Consider the following 15908-nt stretch of genomic DNA (forward strand, 5'->3'; position numbering starts at 1 on the left):
AGCGCTGCTCTGACTGTTTGGCTCCCCGCTGCTCAACACATGACCTTTTGGCCACTGGGAGATCAATTGAAACCGGCGACACAGCGTGTGACTGAATTAGGGATCTTATCTTGGTAGAATATTTAAAATTCAAACGAGAAAGAAGTCAATCTGCATTTTACACACACATTGTCATTGAAGAAAGTTTGTTTGTTTGTGAATTGGGATGGTTGATCCTCCAGTTTGGGAGTCAGGAAAAACGGATTTCTAAGGTCTTGTCCCTTTTCGAACTGAATTACCAGGTTCTGCCTAATCTCTATAGCAACAGCACGTCCCTGTCAGTAGTGATTGACGCCGTGGAGGGCCAGTGCTGTGTGCTGACCACTAGCCTCACCACAGCACAAGGAAGTAGAGCTACCACAACGATCTGCTCCACATCCCGCCTGGACTTGAATTTGGCCGAGCTCTGGAAAACATTAGACATCAGACCACATCATGTTGCATACGGGCGCCTGTGTTTCAGCAGCGCTTGGAGCATCCTTAACAATAATGCAAGACTTTATTTTCCTCATGTAGCCAAGCAAGATGGATCACCAGCATTCAATGAACTGGGGTGTAAGCAGGGGCGTAGCCACATGGGGGGCCAGGGGGGGCCACGGCCTCCCCTGGTCAGAGGTTGGTCACCCCGCTGGCCCCCTGAGTATGAAAAAAAGTATATCCTGAACGGTAACGGTCTAAAGAAAGCTGAAATATATGCACCATTAGTTTGATCTAACTTTGACTTATTATTCTTGTTCAAAGTGTTATATTTTGACGTTATGAATAAGTGCCACCCCAAATATAAGACTGGCCCGAGCTGGCCACCACGGTTATAATTTCCTGGCTACGCCCCTGGGTGTGATGCTAATGAAGTTTGGGTGAAACGAACTTTGTAAAAGTTGTCTGGAAGTCAACAGTTTCACAGATGGTTCAAAATGTGTCTGGAGTGTAATTATTCTTCAGTCATGATTTATTACTTGATGACTATTGATTTGGTTGGGCAAAATGACTTGTGGAAGGAAACATACACACGCTCACAATTGGTTTAATGGACAGAAGTGGATGCATTTCATAAACTAAATGATGAATTCAGACCTGTCTTCCCCACCATCATTGGACTGCTAGGATGTTTCCAGATGTAACGGATGCACACAGGAATCCCTACAAACCAGGTCATGTCTCCTCACTACAAGCGTCTTATTGACTGTGTCTCCTCGGCCTGCCCCAGGTGCATCGTGGCCGCAGCCGTCACCATTGCGTCAGAGTGGAGTTGCCGTGGCAGCCCTGACGGAGGGCAGGAGGATGCCGGCGACGAGGAGGGGCTGGGCGACGGAGCGGACCGCGGGCTGGACGGGGACCCCGAGGGGGTGTGGAGCCCCGACATCGAGCAGAGCTTTCAGGAAGCCCTGGCTATCTACCCTCCGTGTGGCCGGAGGAAGATCATCTTGTCGGACGAGGGCAAGATGTATGGTAAGGGATGACTTGAGCACGGCTGGTTTGTCGTCGGAAACGCCTCGTGCCCCCTGCACTCCCGCTCTCCATAGCCCGCACTTAAGATTAATCAAGATTAAGTGTTGTTTCATTTTGCCAGGACCACTGAGCTATATATATATATATATATATATATATATATATACATACATTTTTTTTTTTTTTTGACAAATTACTTGTATAAAGAGCATGATGAGCCTGATGAGCCTATGTAGCCTTTTCATATGGAGACTTATAGGAGTGAAACCTATACGGTTGAGGAAAATGTATGATTTGTGTTGATTAAGTGGTTCTCGATTTAGCAAGAAGTCAAGAAGTGCATTTCAAGTGCATTTGAATAAACATATTGCAAGGCAGCTGTCCTTACCCTATAAGCCTACGATGCCAGCAGTTTTAAATAAACAAAAGCCTCATTCAACAGTCGAGTAGCGTACACAGTTTAGCCTGTAGAGGGCTGCCTGCATGTGCGATTTACTATAGAGAGAACTTAAGGTTTTAGGGGCATAACATTTTATTTTTCTGACTTCGTTCATCGCTGGCCAAAACTGTTACATGATACTGCATACTCGGTTTTGGAAGTATGTACCCCTCGGTTTTAACTATATATTCCATTTCAGTAAAAACAAGAGCATGATTCAGAGTTTTATTCGTGGCTGCTGTGTTTGGCAGTAAAGCAAATCTTATGAAATTACATTACCAAGATTGAATATGGGCCAATATACGCATGCACGCATACATATCACCAACAGAAAGAGATTAACGCCTGCATAAAATCGTCTGCATATTTCTGAGACTTCTTTAGTGATCTCATTCCAGGAATGTATTTTTGGAAGCACTAAATTAAATTCATCACTCCCGGCCATGGGAACTGCCAGCTGTTATTCGGGAACGGGGTCAACGTCTGTAAGGGTAGAGGGCAGTATGCGCTAGTGGTGGGTCACTGAACCCAGCGAGGTGTCAAGGCAAGTTTAAGGAGACTTGCCATCAGGTGACTCCCTCTCTCAAAGGAGTGCTTGGGGCTGGGGGGAGGGTGGTCCTGGGAACCCAGGCACGGGCTCAGGTTATCAGTAAGACCGGACCAGGACTGTGCCATCGCCATTGTGCCTTCCATCCACTTCCACACATGAGTCTTCAGATATTGGTGTGTGCGTATTGGGAGTTCATCGTGATGCCATTCGTGAAATGCTGGCGTGTTGCAGTGTTTCTTAGCTATCCTAGCTGGAAGAATGTTGACTGTGGTCCAACATTCCCCACATTCCTTCCTTGGCTAAAGGGATGGCATTCCTGTGTGCAGCAGCCTGTGCCACATTGTGTGTGTGTGTGTGTGTGTGTGTGTGTGTGTGTGTGTGTGTGTGTGTGTGTGTGTGTGTGTGTGTGTGTGTGTGTGTGTGTGTGTGTGTGTGTGTGTGTGTGTGTGTGTGTGTGTGTGTGTGTGTGTGTGTGTGTGTTCGCTTGCACGTGCGCAGGATTTGATGTGTGTGTGTCTGCCACAGGATATGTGATCCTTAGCGACCAAAGGTTTGTTTCAGTGTTGTGGCATTTAGGTCCCCCCCTATACGTCGCTTGCTCACACACTCAATATGAACCTCCATTTGTAGACTTAATTTCAAAATGTATTAATGCTCTGAGCTCGGTCCCTCCCTCCAGAGGATGACATCGCCCAGCGAGCAGGCTCAAGATCAGCAGACTCATCAACATCACTACCTCCTCTCTCCCCTCGCCCTGACCCAAATAAAATGGAGAGACCGCTTGTACTGGTGGCGGCTGGCTCACACTTGCTTAGCCCCTTTTTTTTTCTTTCCTTTCCAACTTTGAAGCAGAGGGTTTTAACTTTTCATCTGAGCGTATTTATTTTCCTTATCACTGTTCCTTGGAGATGAAGCGGTACGAGGGACGGGGGATTGGCGACCGGACTCGGGATGTTTGTGTTGTTAGTTCTGGGAATGGCCGCTGACTGGACTATCTCTGAGTCAGTTCCCTCCCCGGGGATTCTGTGACTCAGCCCTGATGTGACCCAACTCCATGCAGCGACGTTCCCTCTTACTTCCTGGAAATGATTCCCACCGTGGTGTGGGTCTGTGTGTAGGACTGAAAAGACTAAATATGCTTTTTCTTTTCAGCACTGTATTTGGTTACGCTTGTTGAACCCTAATCACAGTTTGGTGCCTAGAAGCGTGTAAATGTAGTTGCTGGTGCATTAGCTTACAGGTTTGAAGTTAACAACCTCATTCACCGTCAAACTTGTTTAAAGAACATACCACAATCATTACTTTGAAAAGCTGTTATTCTCTTGTTTGAACATTTACCAGCTTGTTAAATTTCGCTTTTTTCTCTTCATAGGTCGCAATGAGCTCATAGCTCGCTATATCAAGCTACGCACCGGGAAAACACGCACACGCAAACAGGTAGGATTGTTCAGAGGAGTCTCAGGGATAAATATTCAAATTAAACAGTTAATCGTGTAATGTCATAGTTGTCAATGAGTTGATGAAGAATCTGTAATAGTCACCTTGCTGTATGTGTGATTGTTTATGTGGATAACCCCGATCGCTCCCTGCGCTTCAGGTGTCTAGTCACATTCAGGTTCTGGCGCGCAAGAGGGTACGAGAATACCAGGCAGGCATTAAGGTGGGTGCCGGAACTCCGGCGCATGTCCGCTCCTCCCTCTGTAGTCATACCTGTCTCCTCTTCCTCTTCTTCTTCTTCTTCTTCTTCTTCTTCTTCTTCTTCCTCTTCTTGTTCTCCTTCTTTTCTGCCTTTCCTTCCGTCTTTCCTTCCACCTGTCTTCCTTCAGGTCTCTAGTCACCTGCAGGTCTTGGCCAGGAGAAAGTCTCGTGAGATTCAGTCTAAGCTCAAGGTACACCGCTTACTGAAATAACCCCTATGCTGGCTGCTTCTCGCTCCGCCCATAGGCCAGATTCAGCCTAACCCCTACAACCGCCGCATAAACACTTTGCCCCTTTACCTTTTGCCTTTACATTTACAGAGTAAAGCAATTAATATGGTGTGTCATCCATGCATAATTCAACTGTAACGAAAGCTGCGGGGGAATTACAATGGATTTGCATCTCTTTGTGAGCAGGCATTCGTTTGTGGGCTCTTTTGTGAGGTTAGTAGGATATTCTGGAAAAAATAATGATGTAGATGGCTTGCCTTGCAGTTCCTCAGTTTCTGATGATTTGCAAGCGTACTAAAAATAATCCTACCAAGTTGATGTAGATGAGCAAAGCATAGCTGACATTTCAAAAAAGTGACTGCTTTTTCTTTTTTGCACGGTGTACAGTGAACCTGGTTTTCATTTTCTTTGCTCTGAACGTCACTTTTGACTGGTAAAATGCATAGCTTGGGGCAACACTCTTTTTGGGTTCTCTCTTTATCAACACTCCTTTTTAAGGCAAATTGGAAAGCAAATGCATGAAGGACTGGACTTTATTGCAAACATGACCTTCCTGCTAGGTGTGTTTTAGGCTCTGTACTCAAAGGTCTCGACTTGGTGACGATAATGCAGTAGGACGTCCTGTGTGTGTGTGTGTGTGTGTGTGTGTGTGTGTGTGTGTGTGTGTGTGTGTGTGTGTGTGTGTGTGTGTGTGTGTGTGTGTGTGTGTGTGTGTGTGTGTGTGTGTGTGTGTGTGTGTGTGTGTGTGTGTGTGTGTGTGTGTGTGTGTGTCGCGGTCAGTACTGCTCTATTGCATGGCTGAGACGTGGGTCTTTAGTGACATACTTAAAGGAAGGCTACGGCCTGGGACAGAGCTAGGGCCGGGGCTTCAGTTTTCATCTAGAGCCGAAAATTTAACTTCAGCTGCCTGCATGCGCTTCAGTTCATACATACGCCGGTGCACACAAACAAACAAACAGAGATGGACGGACAGGCCTGTCTTTCCACACATGCATTTCTGTTTTTCCCCTCATTCATCTAGTTTCACTCTGCACTGTGATTCATCTGATGTAATGCTGTGTTCCAATGTGTTTGATGACTGTTGTTGACACACAGTCACGCTATGTATTTACTCTCAGTTTATAACTGGCGGCAATGTGTGTGGTACCGACTGTGTGGATACTTATTAGTGTGAAGTACAATTGTAATGCAAAATATTCTGCTGTCAGAGTATTAGTTGGTTAAATTGGTTAGACTTGCTCTCCATGTAATTTTATTACCTGAAAATGGCATGCATTTTTTCGTGTCATGTTGGTAATGATGAGTTTATGAACCTTTTTTTTTTTTTTTTGTACATGTAATACTTGTGCAGTACATTAATTATTTGTATCTCCCTTGCCTTAGGCCATGAACGTGGTAAGTTGTGGATTAATCAGTTCTCTGCTTCAGGCTTTGTGCTTAGTGGTTGGCATCGAATCACTGTAGGCAGCAATGCAGCGCCCTCACTCACATGCTCCAATGCCCCTTTTATCATGTTCAAGTAACATTAGTTTAGTCCCCTATCTGCAATGGCTCAGTAGCTTGTGTATTTCTTGCTTTGGCTTTTCCACTCTTTGTGTCCCGATCCTTCCTCCTTCCCCCCCCCCCCCCCCCCCCATGACAGTGAAGATATTTTCATATGATATCTTCAGTGTTAAGTGCATTGCACTACATTGCATTACACCAAAAGAGCAAACGTGCATAGTCTGGCTGCTGGCACTGGTACATTGTTATTATTGGAAGAGGCAGCTAAACTGACAGATCTCAAGTGCCATTTGCAGACACTGGATGGCGTGTACATTCATTCTTAATAACTTAAGTGCATTCATTTGACTCCATTTTGGACATTTGTTGCATGCCAAAGCTCTTCATTCTCGATAGAAGCAAAGATAACTTAAAGAGTTTTAAAATAGAACAGATTCTCTCCAATCATCTCTTGGGGATATATAAGGATCAACTGCATCCACCTGCAACTCCGAAAATACAGTACTCTTTAATAAGTCCATGTGGTAACTCTTCTATAGTCGTGAGTGTTTCATGTACATGGTACTATAGCTGCCTTTTCCCACCTAAACCTATTTCCCCTGAAATTCTTTGTCGAGGCCATCAACCATGGCTTAACCTGTTTGCAACGCTAAGTACCAGGACACCTGCAGGCCTAAGCATGTGCATATAACTTAAATATGACCTTTAGGCTAAAGGCGCTCGTCTCTATGCAGCGTGTCTCTTAAAATGCCTGCATTAAGTGGTGAAAGTTAACGACACATGCTTTCTCCTCAATGGAAACTACCTGCTTCAACCCCTCCCCACACTAACTACGTTGGTTTGCCCTTGCGGTTCAAATATTTTCTGGCTGCCTGCCTGTTGAATATTCATCAAAATTTTTGGAATGAATGCCAGAGTAATGTTTAATCTCCATGTTCTGTTATCCTCCATCTATCTGATTAGGACCAAGCATCCAAGGACAAGGCCCTTCAGACTGTAGCCAACCTGTCGTCAGCCCAGATCGTCTCCGCTAGTGTACTCAAAGCCCAGAGCCCCTTCCCTCCGCCCGTCAGGGTAAGAGACGCACAGACTCGCGCACGTACATGCACACACACGCACACACACAAGCTCATACAAGCACAGACACGCATGCAAACGCACATACAAGCACATGCACACAAGTACACAGGCACATACACACAAGCACACTTACATAAACACAAACCACAAACTGATTTCAATCCTCTTTTCCCTTGTCCAGTTTTGGCCCGGTCCTATCCCAGGACAGCCCGGCCATTCTCAGGAGTAAGTGTCCTTGAATAAGCTTTTCTCATTTAAGAACCAGGATTTTGTGTGATTCATAGCTAATGTGGTATTAAACATTAACGCGTGCATCTTCGTTTTCAGCATCAAGCCTTTTGCACAGCCTCCATACACAACACTACCAGCTCCAGTCCCAGCCCCCATCAGTGAGTACACGCAGCACGTGCCCTTCCCTTCTTCACTGATCAGTCAACTATAACTCTCGTTATCTTTGACCAGGGTGATGTTATCAATGAAGATTGATCGTTGTGTTAACATTCTAGTTTTTATCAAAATCTTTAACCCTGAATGGAAATGATTACCCCTCTGTAAATGGGTATAATCAGCGTTCTCAAGCTTAAACGACTTCCCTAAATGTACTCATTTTGCACTTTATTGAACTCCATCTTGGTTTGGACTGGTCTTCAGGCTACGAGCCCCTGCCGGCCCCCCGGCCCGTGGCCGTAGCAGCACCGGTGTGGCTGAACCGAACCATCGCCTCGGAGAAACTCCGGCTCCTGGAATACTCCGCCTTCATGGAGACCTCTCAGAGGGACTCAGACACGGTACACAGCCAAAAGGCCCCGATTGTAGATTCGACATGGCCGCTGTTATAACAATATTTTATTTGTAAACCATTATTAAACTACTATTTGTAAAAATAGTACTTGGCATTGTGTAGAATCTTATCCTAACTATCTTTGTTGTATACAAGGAATGGGTTAACCTATTGTAAGTGCTTGACACTTGTAACTATGAACATCCTTACTGTACCGACAGCGATATATTGATGTTTCTGGCTTCTGGCAAATACTTGTATGGATAGATAGATAGTACTTATTGCAAATCGCTTTGAATAAAAGCGTCTGCTAGATGCCCTAAAAAGTGTAAAGTTGTCCTGAACCCATTATGTCAAGCAGTAATGAATATAAAGTCATGCCTTTTTATTTATGTCCGACATTCCAGCATAAACACCTTTTCGTGCACATCGGCCAGTCGAACCCGAGCTACAGCGACCCGGTGCTGGAGTCTGTGGACGTCAGGCAAATCTACGACAAGTTCCCTGAGAAGAAGGGCGGCTTGAAGGAGCTCTACGAGAAGGGGCCACAAGACGCCTTCTTCCTGGTCAAGTTCTGGGTATGTGGGTTCCCATTTCCCTCTTTCTTTCATGTTTTCACTCACTCACTCACCCTTGTTTACACAGTCTACAACATATGGTCAGCAAAAGGCCTTCCACTCATGTCCGTCTTTGCCCACTAGGCCTTCCCTTTACCGGTCATGATTTAGGCAGGGGGTTGGAATCGGCTTGTAACTATAGTCGCCGTGAGTGAGCTGCTCGAACTGGCGTGAAGCAGGGTTGATAGTTCATGCAGCGTTTTGTCGAGTTTGTCGATTCTTAAGCTCCGCGAGCAGCACGTCCACAGCAACGCTACGGCAACACAGCGACTACAAATCCTACTTAAGTCCTCTTCCTTTGCGTGATGCCTTCTAGGTCAGATTTAAGACTCGCCGCATGAGACCAGTCAGGCTGTACAAAGGTGTACAAAGTGCACGTTAAGCGTGGTCAACTCCTGTTACTGCAGAGAGCTCTATAGGTGTGGGCGACAAGGCTTTCATCTTGTCAAGGATAAGAGATGACAGAATTATGTGGTTTCATCACGGTTATATCACTGAACTTCTCCCAACAAGATGAATGATGCTGTGGCCTTGCCTCAACTAATAAAAGTAAGAAACCTTAAAGAGATGAACCATTTGTTATTGTTACGACCCACCCCGTTGGTGTCCAGGGGGAAGGGGGGGGGGGCAACAATTAATATAAAACCGGGTGTTTAAAGGACAGACGAGAGTAGCAGGGTTTCAACCAATATACCATTTATTGCATAAATGAGTCTTATGTTAACACAGAAAAGAACCAACAACACTATCCCTCCACTGAGGGAGCAACCAACAACACTATCCCTCCACTGAGGGAGCAACGCCATGACGAAGAGCCCACGTAGCTCCGACTCGCGACCGACAGCGACCCCACTCTGTTCGCCTATCTGGCCCACTGGCCACGTCTGCTTTCATCCCTGCAGCTTTATAGCAATCCACGTGATTGCTGAGGGGCTGCACTGCAGCCTGCAGCCGCTGCAGGTGTGTCTGATCAGTCCGATGGGGAGGGTGGTACCTGGAACAGCACACAAAACAGCAGAGGAAAAACACACACACGTAACAACCCCTCCCATAAGTGCAAACCAAGTTTGCTACATTAAGCACGATCCCCGCTAAAGCACACTACACAGAATCAGGACCATCAGAATTTGAAGTTGCCGTCTGCTGCCTACGTTTGCACGCATTGCAGTCGGCAACTAAATGGTCAGTCCTCTGACAGAAAAAACATTGCCTATCTGTCTTAGGACTAGAGAAAGATGTACCAGCACGTGGAACACGCGTCTCACTAGACCTAAGAGCAGTCTCACGGTGAGTGGAGGACTCGTGCCTTCAAATTTGACATTTTATTCAACATTTGGTCTGAAAAACGGATGTAATGCAGGTGCACACACATAGACAGACAGGCAGACTCTCAATTATTTTCTACCCAAATGCATGTGCACGCAGGTACACACACACGCAGGTACACACACGCAGGTACGCACACGCAGGTACACACACACGCAGGTACACACACGCAGGTACGCACACGCAGGTACGCACACACACGCAGGCAGGCACGCAGATACGCAGACGCAGGCACGCAGACGCACGCACACACAAAAAAAACGCAGGTACGCACACGCAGGTACGCACACTCAGGTACGCACACGCAGGCACGCGCACACACACGCAGGCACGCACACGCAGGCACGCAGACGCACACACAACAAAAAACGCAGGTACACACACGCTGGTACACACACGCTGGTACACACACGCAGGTACGCAGACGCAGGCACGCAGACGCAGGCACGCCACAAACTCAAACGCTGTCACACCAGCCATCACGCCGACCAACACTTTAGCGTGTCACCAACTCACTCCGGGGCAGATGTAATAACTATTAACGCCGGATGCTGCACACACAAACAAACCCAACCTTACAATAAGCAAACATCCCCCAGACCCTACCTAACGAGAACTAACCTGTCTGTCTTCTGGAGCGTGCCGGGCTCGAGGCAACTTGAAAGGCAAAACTTCAGCGACCGGAGTCCTGAAACGCCTACCTCCGTCGGGGAACTCTATCCCCGCCCAGGATTTACTCCGAAAATAATAAAGGAAAAAACTAAAAACAAGTCTCCGAAGGAGGAGCCGCTGTGCGACCCAGCTGGACACTTCTGTCTAACTGAGGGAGTTGTTAGTAACCTGTGAAGGCGGGAGCGTGCACACCCGGACGCCAATACCCACCGTGAACCACCGGAAGTGACTTTTCACTTTGAAAACAAACTAGTCAAAACAACTACAAACATCTCTACTAATTTCTTTAAACGATCCCGGACGAGCCCCCAATTGTTACGACCCACCCCGTTGGTGTCCAGGGGGAAGGGGGGGGGCAACAATTAATATAAAACCGGGTGTTTAAAGGACAGACGAGAGTAGCAGGGTTCCAACCAATATACCATTTATTGCATAAATGAGTCTTATTTTAACACGGAAAAGAACCAATAACACTATCCCTCCACTGAGGGAGCAACCAACAACACTATCCCTCCACTGAGGGAGCAACCAACAACACTATCCCTCCACTGAGGGAGCAACCAACAACACTATCCCTCCACTGAGGGAGCAACCAACACTATCCCTCCACTGAGGGAGCAACCAACAACACTATCCCTCCACTGAGGGAGCAACCAACAACACTATCCCTCCACTGAGGGAGCAACCAACAACACTATCCCTCCACTGAGGGAGCAACCAACAACACTATACCTCCACTGAGGGAGCAACCAACAACACTATCCCTCCACTGAGGGAGCAACCAACAACACTATCCCTCCACTGAGGGAGCAACCAACAACACTATCCCTCCACTGAGGGAGCAACGCCACGACGAAGAGCCCACGTAGCTCCGACTCGCGACCGACGGCGACCCCACTCTGTTCGCCTATCTGGCCCACTGGCCACGTCTGCTTTCATCCCTGCAGCTTTATAGCAATCCACGTGATTGCTGAGGGGCTGCAGGTGTGTCTGATCAGTCCGATGCGGAGGGTGGTACCTGGAACAGCACACAAAACAGCAGAGGAAAAACACACACACGTAACGGTTATCTTGTGGTATTTTGAAGTCTCATGTGGCATGTGTTCATAACCCCACTTCCACAGAGACCTCACCCCATCTGCTCCTTAATGACCTGTATCTGTGACGCATTCAGTCGCCTTGGATGGACGTTTCTGAAGTCCTAGTAAACAGGGAATGCTCTCTGTTCTTCTCCTCCACCCCCAGGCGGACCTGAGTCCGGATGGGGACGAGGGCTCTGCAGTGTTCTACGGCGTGAGCAGCCAGTACAGCGGCGCTGACAACATCACCATCAGCGTCTCCACCAAGGTGTGCTCCTTCGGCAAGCAGGTGGTGGAGAAGGTGGAGGTGAGGAGGACATCATCCTGCACTTTGTTTTAAGATTTTAGAACAATGCACAGCCAAGATGTTTTCACTTTGATCAACGCCTACATTTACAGTACAAAGCGCCCATTTATTCACGATGGTTTGAGCCAAATCACCCGGACGGGATTCATAATCTAGTTTGTTGTATTCTCACAGCGTGAGACTGCTTGTGTGTGTATCTGGCATAGTTTACATGTATGATAATTAGGATCCTCAGAGGGAGATGATGAGGTGTATGTGTTCTCTCCCCTCCTAGACTGAATATGCACAGGTGGAAGGGGGGAAGTGCATGTTCCGCATCCACCGCTCGCCCATGTGTGAATACATGATCAACTTCATCCACAAACTCAAGCAGCTACCAGAGAAGTACATGATGAACAGCGTGCTGGAGAACTTTACCATCCTGCAGGCAAGTCTACACAATCACTCACTCACATGGTCAGACACACGCATATATGTAAGCAAATACTCCTTCAATGCATGGGGGAAAAAAACTTAGCCCAGCTTCTCTGTTTATATGTAACCTCACGCGATTATTTTCTGTAAGAGCCAACTATTTGGTCGCTTAACAGACAAAATACAAGACGACTTGAAAGTGAAAAATGTATAGTGTCATCCATGAGCAGGCAGGGCATCTTGCTAAGGATGCAAACAGATAGACTAAATAGTCTAAATTGGGACTCAATCCCCAGACCTTTCTGCTGGGAATCAAACCACCCAATCACTAGATTGCTCTGCTCCACACACTCATTCATTCATTAATTCATTATGGGGCGACTTTGATTTGCTTTCTGTGTGTGTTGCTGAAGGGTCTCTAACCCGTGGTTGTGTGTGTGTGTCCCCCAGGTGGTGTCCAACAGAGAGACTCAGGAGACGTTGCTGTGCATCGCCTTCGTGTTTGAGGTGTCCACCAGTGAGCATGGAGCCCAGTACCACGTTTACCGGCTAGTCAAAGACTAGCGCAGCGCATGCCACCACCACCCCACCGTTACCGATTAAGCTTATGACGCTCGTCTTGTAGGATAACACTACTTCTACACACACTACACACGCGCTTCGCGTTTCTCCCACACAGTGCTCCTGTACCATTAATAACTAGAATAGTTTCCCCAGCCATGTCAACTGCCATCTTCATCGGCAAAAACTTGTTTTAGAACTTTTAGACGTGAGTGGTGACATCTTCATTTGCTCTGAATGATGGACAGAAAAATGTATTTTATAGTGTTTTCTTTTTTATTCTTGTGAAATTCAAAACTTAGAAAGGACCTTGGGAATACATGTTGGACTACAGACTTTTATATTGGTAATGCGATGAGAACACAAACAATGAATCTAAACAGGGTAAATTGGAAACCTTATTAATTGCAACGTGGGTGAACGGACCTAGTCCGTGTTGAGGATATCATCGACAGAACAGTCATCTTTTAGAAATAAATAAATATGTATTGACCATAGGGTTAACACGTTTTGGGTACGGTGGACATATTGAGTCGCCTTCTTAACAGAATCACAATAGCCCAAAGAGGTCCCCGGCCGTTTTCATCAGATAACCATCAACCACATCTTTCTCACAGCCTTTCTGTTTTTCACACGTGGGTAGCATCAGAGGCTCTGGCCCCCTGCTGTTCTATCATTTTGATGCAGTATTTCTACCTCCACACGGGTTAGATATCAGAATGTGTTAATGGTTCACTCAAGCCTTAACCGTAGGAGCACTGATCTTATGGATGTAAACACTACACTCTAAACGGTACTGTTCATAAGCCAAATTGAGATAAACGGACTCGTTTTGTATAGGTGAATTATTTTTGTTTTATTTTGTATTTTATTAACACGGCTTGAAGTGTCACTGCAAAAACAAAAAAAAGCAAGACGTGTATTTTGGCTCTTTCCTTTCTTTTCTTTTTTTATAATGTATGCAAGACATCGAGGCACAGACCAACATTATGGTCACCACTAAAGTGCACTGGTGTACATATCGCCATGACAACACTAAGGAATAATGATATCGCTATTTGCATACCGGTATGTTTTTGGTTTTTTTTGTGCATTGGTTATGATATATAATTACGCCTAACTGTAAAAAAAAATATGTTTGTCAGCCTAGGCTTTTAATTTTAGCCATTTTTATTTTCCTCATACAGGCGTCTTTTGTTCTGTTGACAATGATTTGACTTGAGATGTTGTATATGATGGATGTGAAGAGCTAAGGTGTTGATGATGATGTTTCACACCGCATCGGTCACGGATGAGGAGCGGAGCAGTCCTAGCAAAGAGATGGACTTCCATCAGAGTGTCTCGCCCTGTAACAGTAGGCTGTGTTGTGTGCAGTATTTTGATTCTGCCTAATCACTCCTCCGGTCAAGTCTGCTCGGTGCAATCTGTAGTCTCAACGCTGTATAAAATAAAAATCACATTGTGCCTACAGATCATTAGATTGTAACTTAATTTTTTATCCGGTCTATTTTCGGAAGTATCAGGCCCTAAGAACGGAATCAGATTAGTCTTTGGAAAGGTATGGAAATCTAAAACAACTTTTGTAATTGTACTGTGTGGCATTTACCCTTTAACCAGTATTATAAGTGGGCTTATTGAAAACTGCAACTTCACCGTAACGTTTCTTTGCCTTTAACTTGCCATTACTTTGCCCTCTGTCCCTTCTGTCTAGAGAATTTAAATTGATTTACTATATAACTGGTGTATTAAAATATTAAGTGTCTTGTACAGGGCAGCATTATCAACATCTGTCACTCCTTTGTTGTTCAGGCATGAATTTGGATAGAACCACAACAAACATGGGGGATACTGAATTCATTCAAAAAATACTTAATACTCTTGAAATAATGTCGCTTTCATTGTATTGTCCCGTTGATGGGTTTTTCAAAATTGTCCCACTAGATGGTGCTGTTGCACTAGCTAGAGACCCCAATTTCAGACGCGTAATAGAAGCCATTTAATCCTTAATATCTATAAGGCTATATACATCATAACGGGAACTATTGTAGGAATTGGTCTGAATTGACTGTCCTTATACTAGTTGAGTTACAGAGGTGACCAGGGGGAGTGCTGAATGTAACTCCTTGCTCTTTCAAATTTATTTAACTTTATTTTTTAGGAAACGTGCCATTCTAAATCGTACGGTGAGCTCTTTATTTGAATGAAAATTGATTGATTAGTGGGGTACTAAACGCATGCTTGTATCAATGTGTTTTATATTGACATGGTACAACACTAATTGCTAATAAAGTAATGGTTTAATTAAGCCTGAAATAGTCAGTGTTTAAAATATATAATCTTCTGCATAGAATAGACAATATACATTAATTTGGCTACAACCTAGACTCTCATGATAAATACAAGGAGAATATAGAAAGATATTCGCTCCATTTGAATCATAACACATGGCACCCGCAAGCCATTTATGTAGTTAAACTTAAAGGTCACCAAAACAACCAAAAGGCAATGAACAATGAGAAGCTATGGCATGTGATAAATCATTAGTGATATAAAATCATAATTTATGTGGGTTCATTGCTTGGTTTACAACACTGTATGGCTGTGTCTGCACAAGTTGCATTAACCTGTGCGTATAATAATACCGCTGTCAAAAATCAGGCTGGTTGGTTCAGGAAAAAATATATTTGTTAGCATATGTATTTACTGAATAGTCATCAACGTATGAAAGCTGCCGGCCGTCACCCTACTACAAGTATACCACCGTTGCAGTTGGTGGTACATTTTCCTCTAAGATGAAACTCTAAAGCTATCCACAATAGAACTCTCCTTATGGGGTAGAAAATATACAGTAAAACTATGGTTACAACTTGACCGGATTCTGTAATCTCTTAAGGAGCAATTAAGGGAAGCAATCATTTTTGTTGGTAATTTATGAAGCATAAATCATTTTGATAACAGAGAGAATGAGTAAAGGGTTGTCTTACTAAGACACACATTCACCCTTTACGTCTCATAGGAACCAGCTGTAAAACCCCAGATATCACAATAGTAGTATCACGGTAACCTATCTATAATATATAATGTATCTAATTATATATGATTAAAAGATGTAAATTGCATGAGCATTTTAGGGGTGTGACAGAACTTTTACCCCCGCAGGGTT

The 15908-nt window shown here is 45.1% G+C and overlaps 1 protein-coding gene across 1 annotated transcript; it reads left to right on the top strand.

The window, feature by feature from the left end:
* Positions 1 to 1193: 1193 nt before the first annotated feature.
* tead3a (TEA domain family member 3 a) lies at positions 1194 to 15059 on the top strand. The gene is made up of 12 exons (XM_056584839.1): positions 1194 to 1488; positions 3850 to 3914; positions 4075 to 4137; positions 5789 to 5800; positions 6872 to 6982; positions 7170 to 7213; positions 7316 to 7377; positions 7640 to 7776; positions 8177 to 8347; positions 11630 to 11770; positions 12045 to 12197; positions 12635 to 15059. The coding sequence occupies exons 1-12, from the start codon at positions 1194 to 1196 to the stop codon at positions 12746 to 12748; spliced, it is 1368 nt and encodes a 455-aa protein (XP_056440814.1). The 3' UTR covers positions 12749 to 15059.
* The last annotated feature ends 849 nt before the right edge of the window (positions 15060 to 15908 follow it).

This window comes from Gadus chalcogrammus, chromosome 1, assembly GCF_026213295.1.
Source record: "Gadus chalcogrammus isolate NIFS_2021 chromosome 1, NIFS_Gcha_1.0, whole genome shotgun sequence".
In the NCBI taxonomy this organism is placed as follows: Eukaryota; Metazoa; Chordata; class Actinopteri; order Gadiformes; family Gadidae; genus Gadus; species Gadus chalcogrammus.

Bases quoted from the DNA above. Each gene is read 5' to 3' on its own strand.
- tead3a (XM_056584839.1), top strand. From the start codon at position 1,194: ATGTCTCCTCACTACAAGCGTCTTATTGACTGTGTCTCCTCGGCCTGC. The intron at 1,489-3,849 runs GTAAGGGATGAC...TTCTCTTCATAG, and splicing joins GGACGAGGGCAAGATGTATG to GTCGCAATGAGCTCATAGCT. The intron at 8,348-11,629 runs GTATGTGGGTTC...CTCCACCCCCAG, and splicing joins TCTTCCTGGTCAAGTTCTGG to GCGGACCTGAGTCCGGATGG.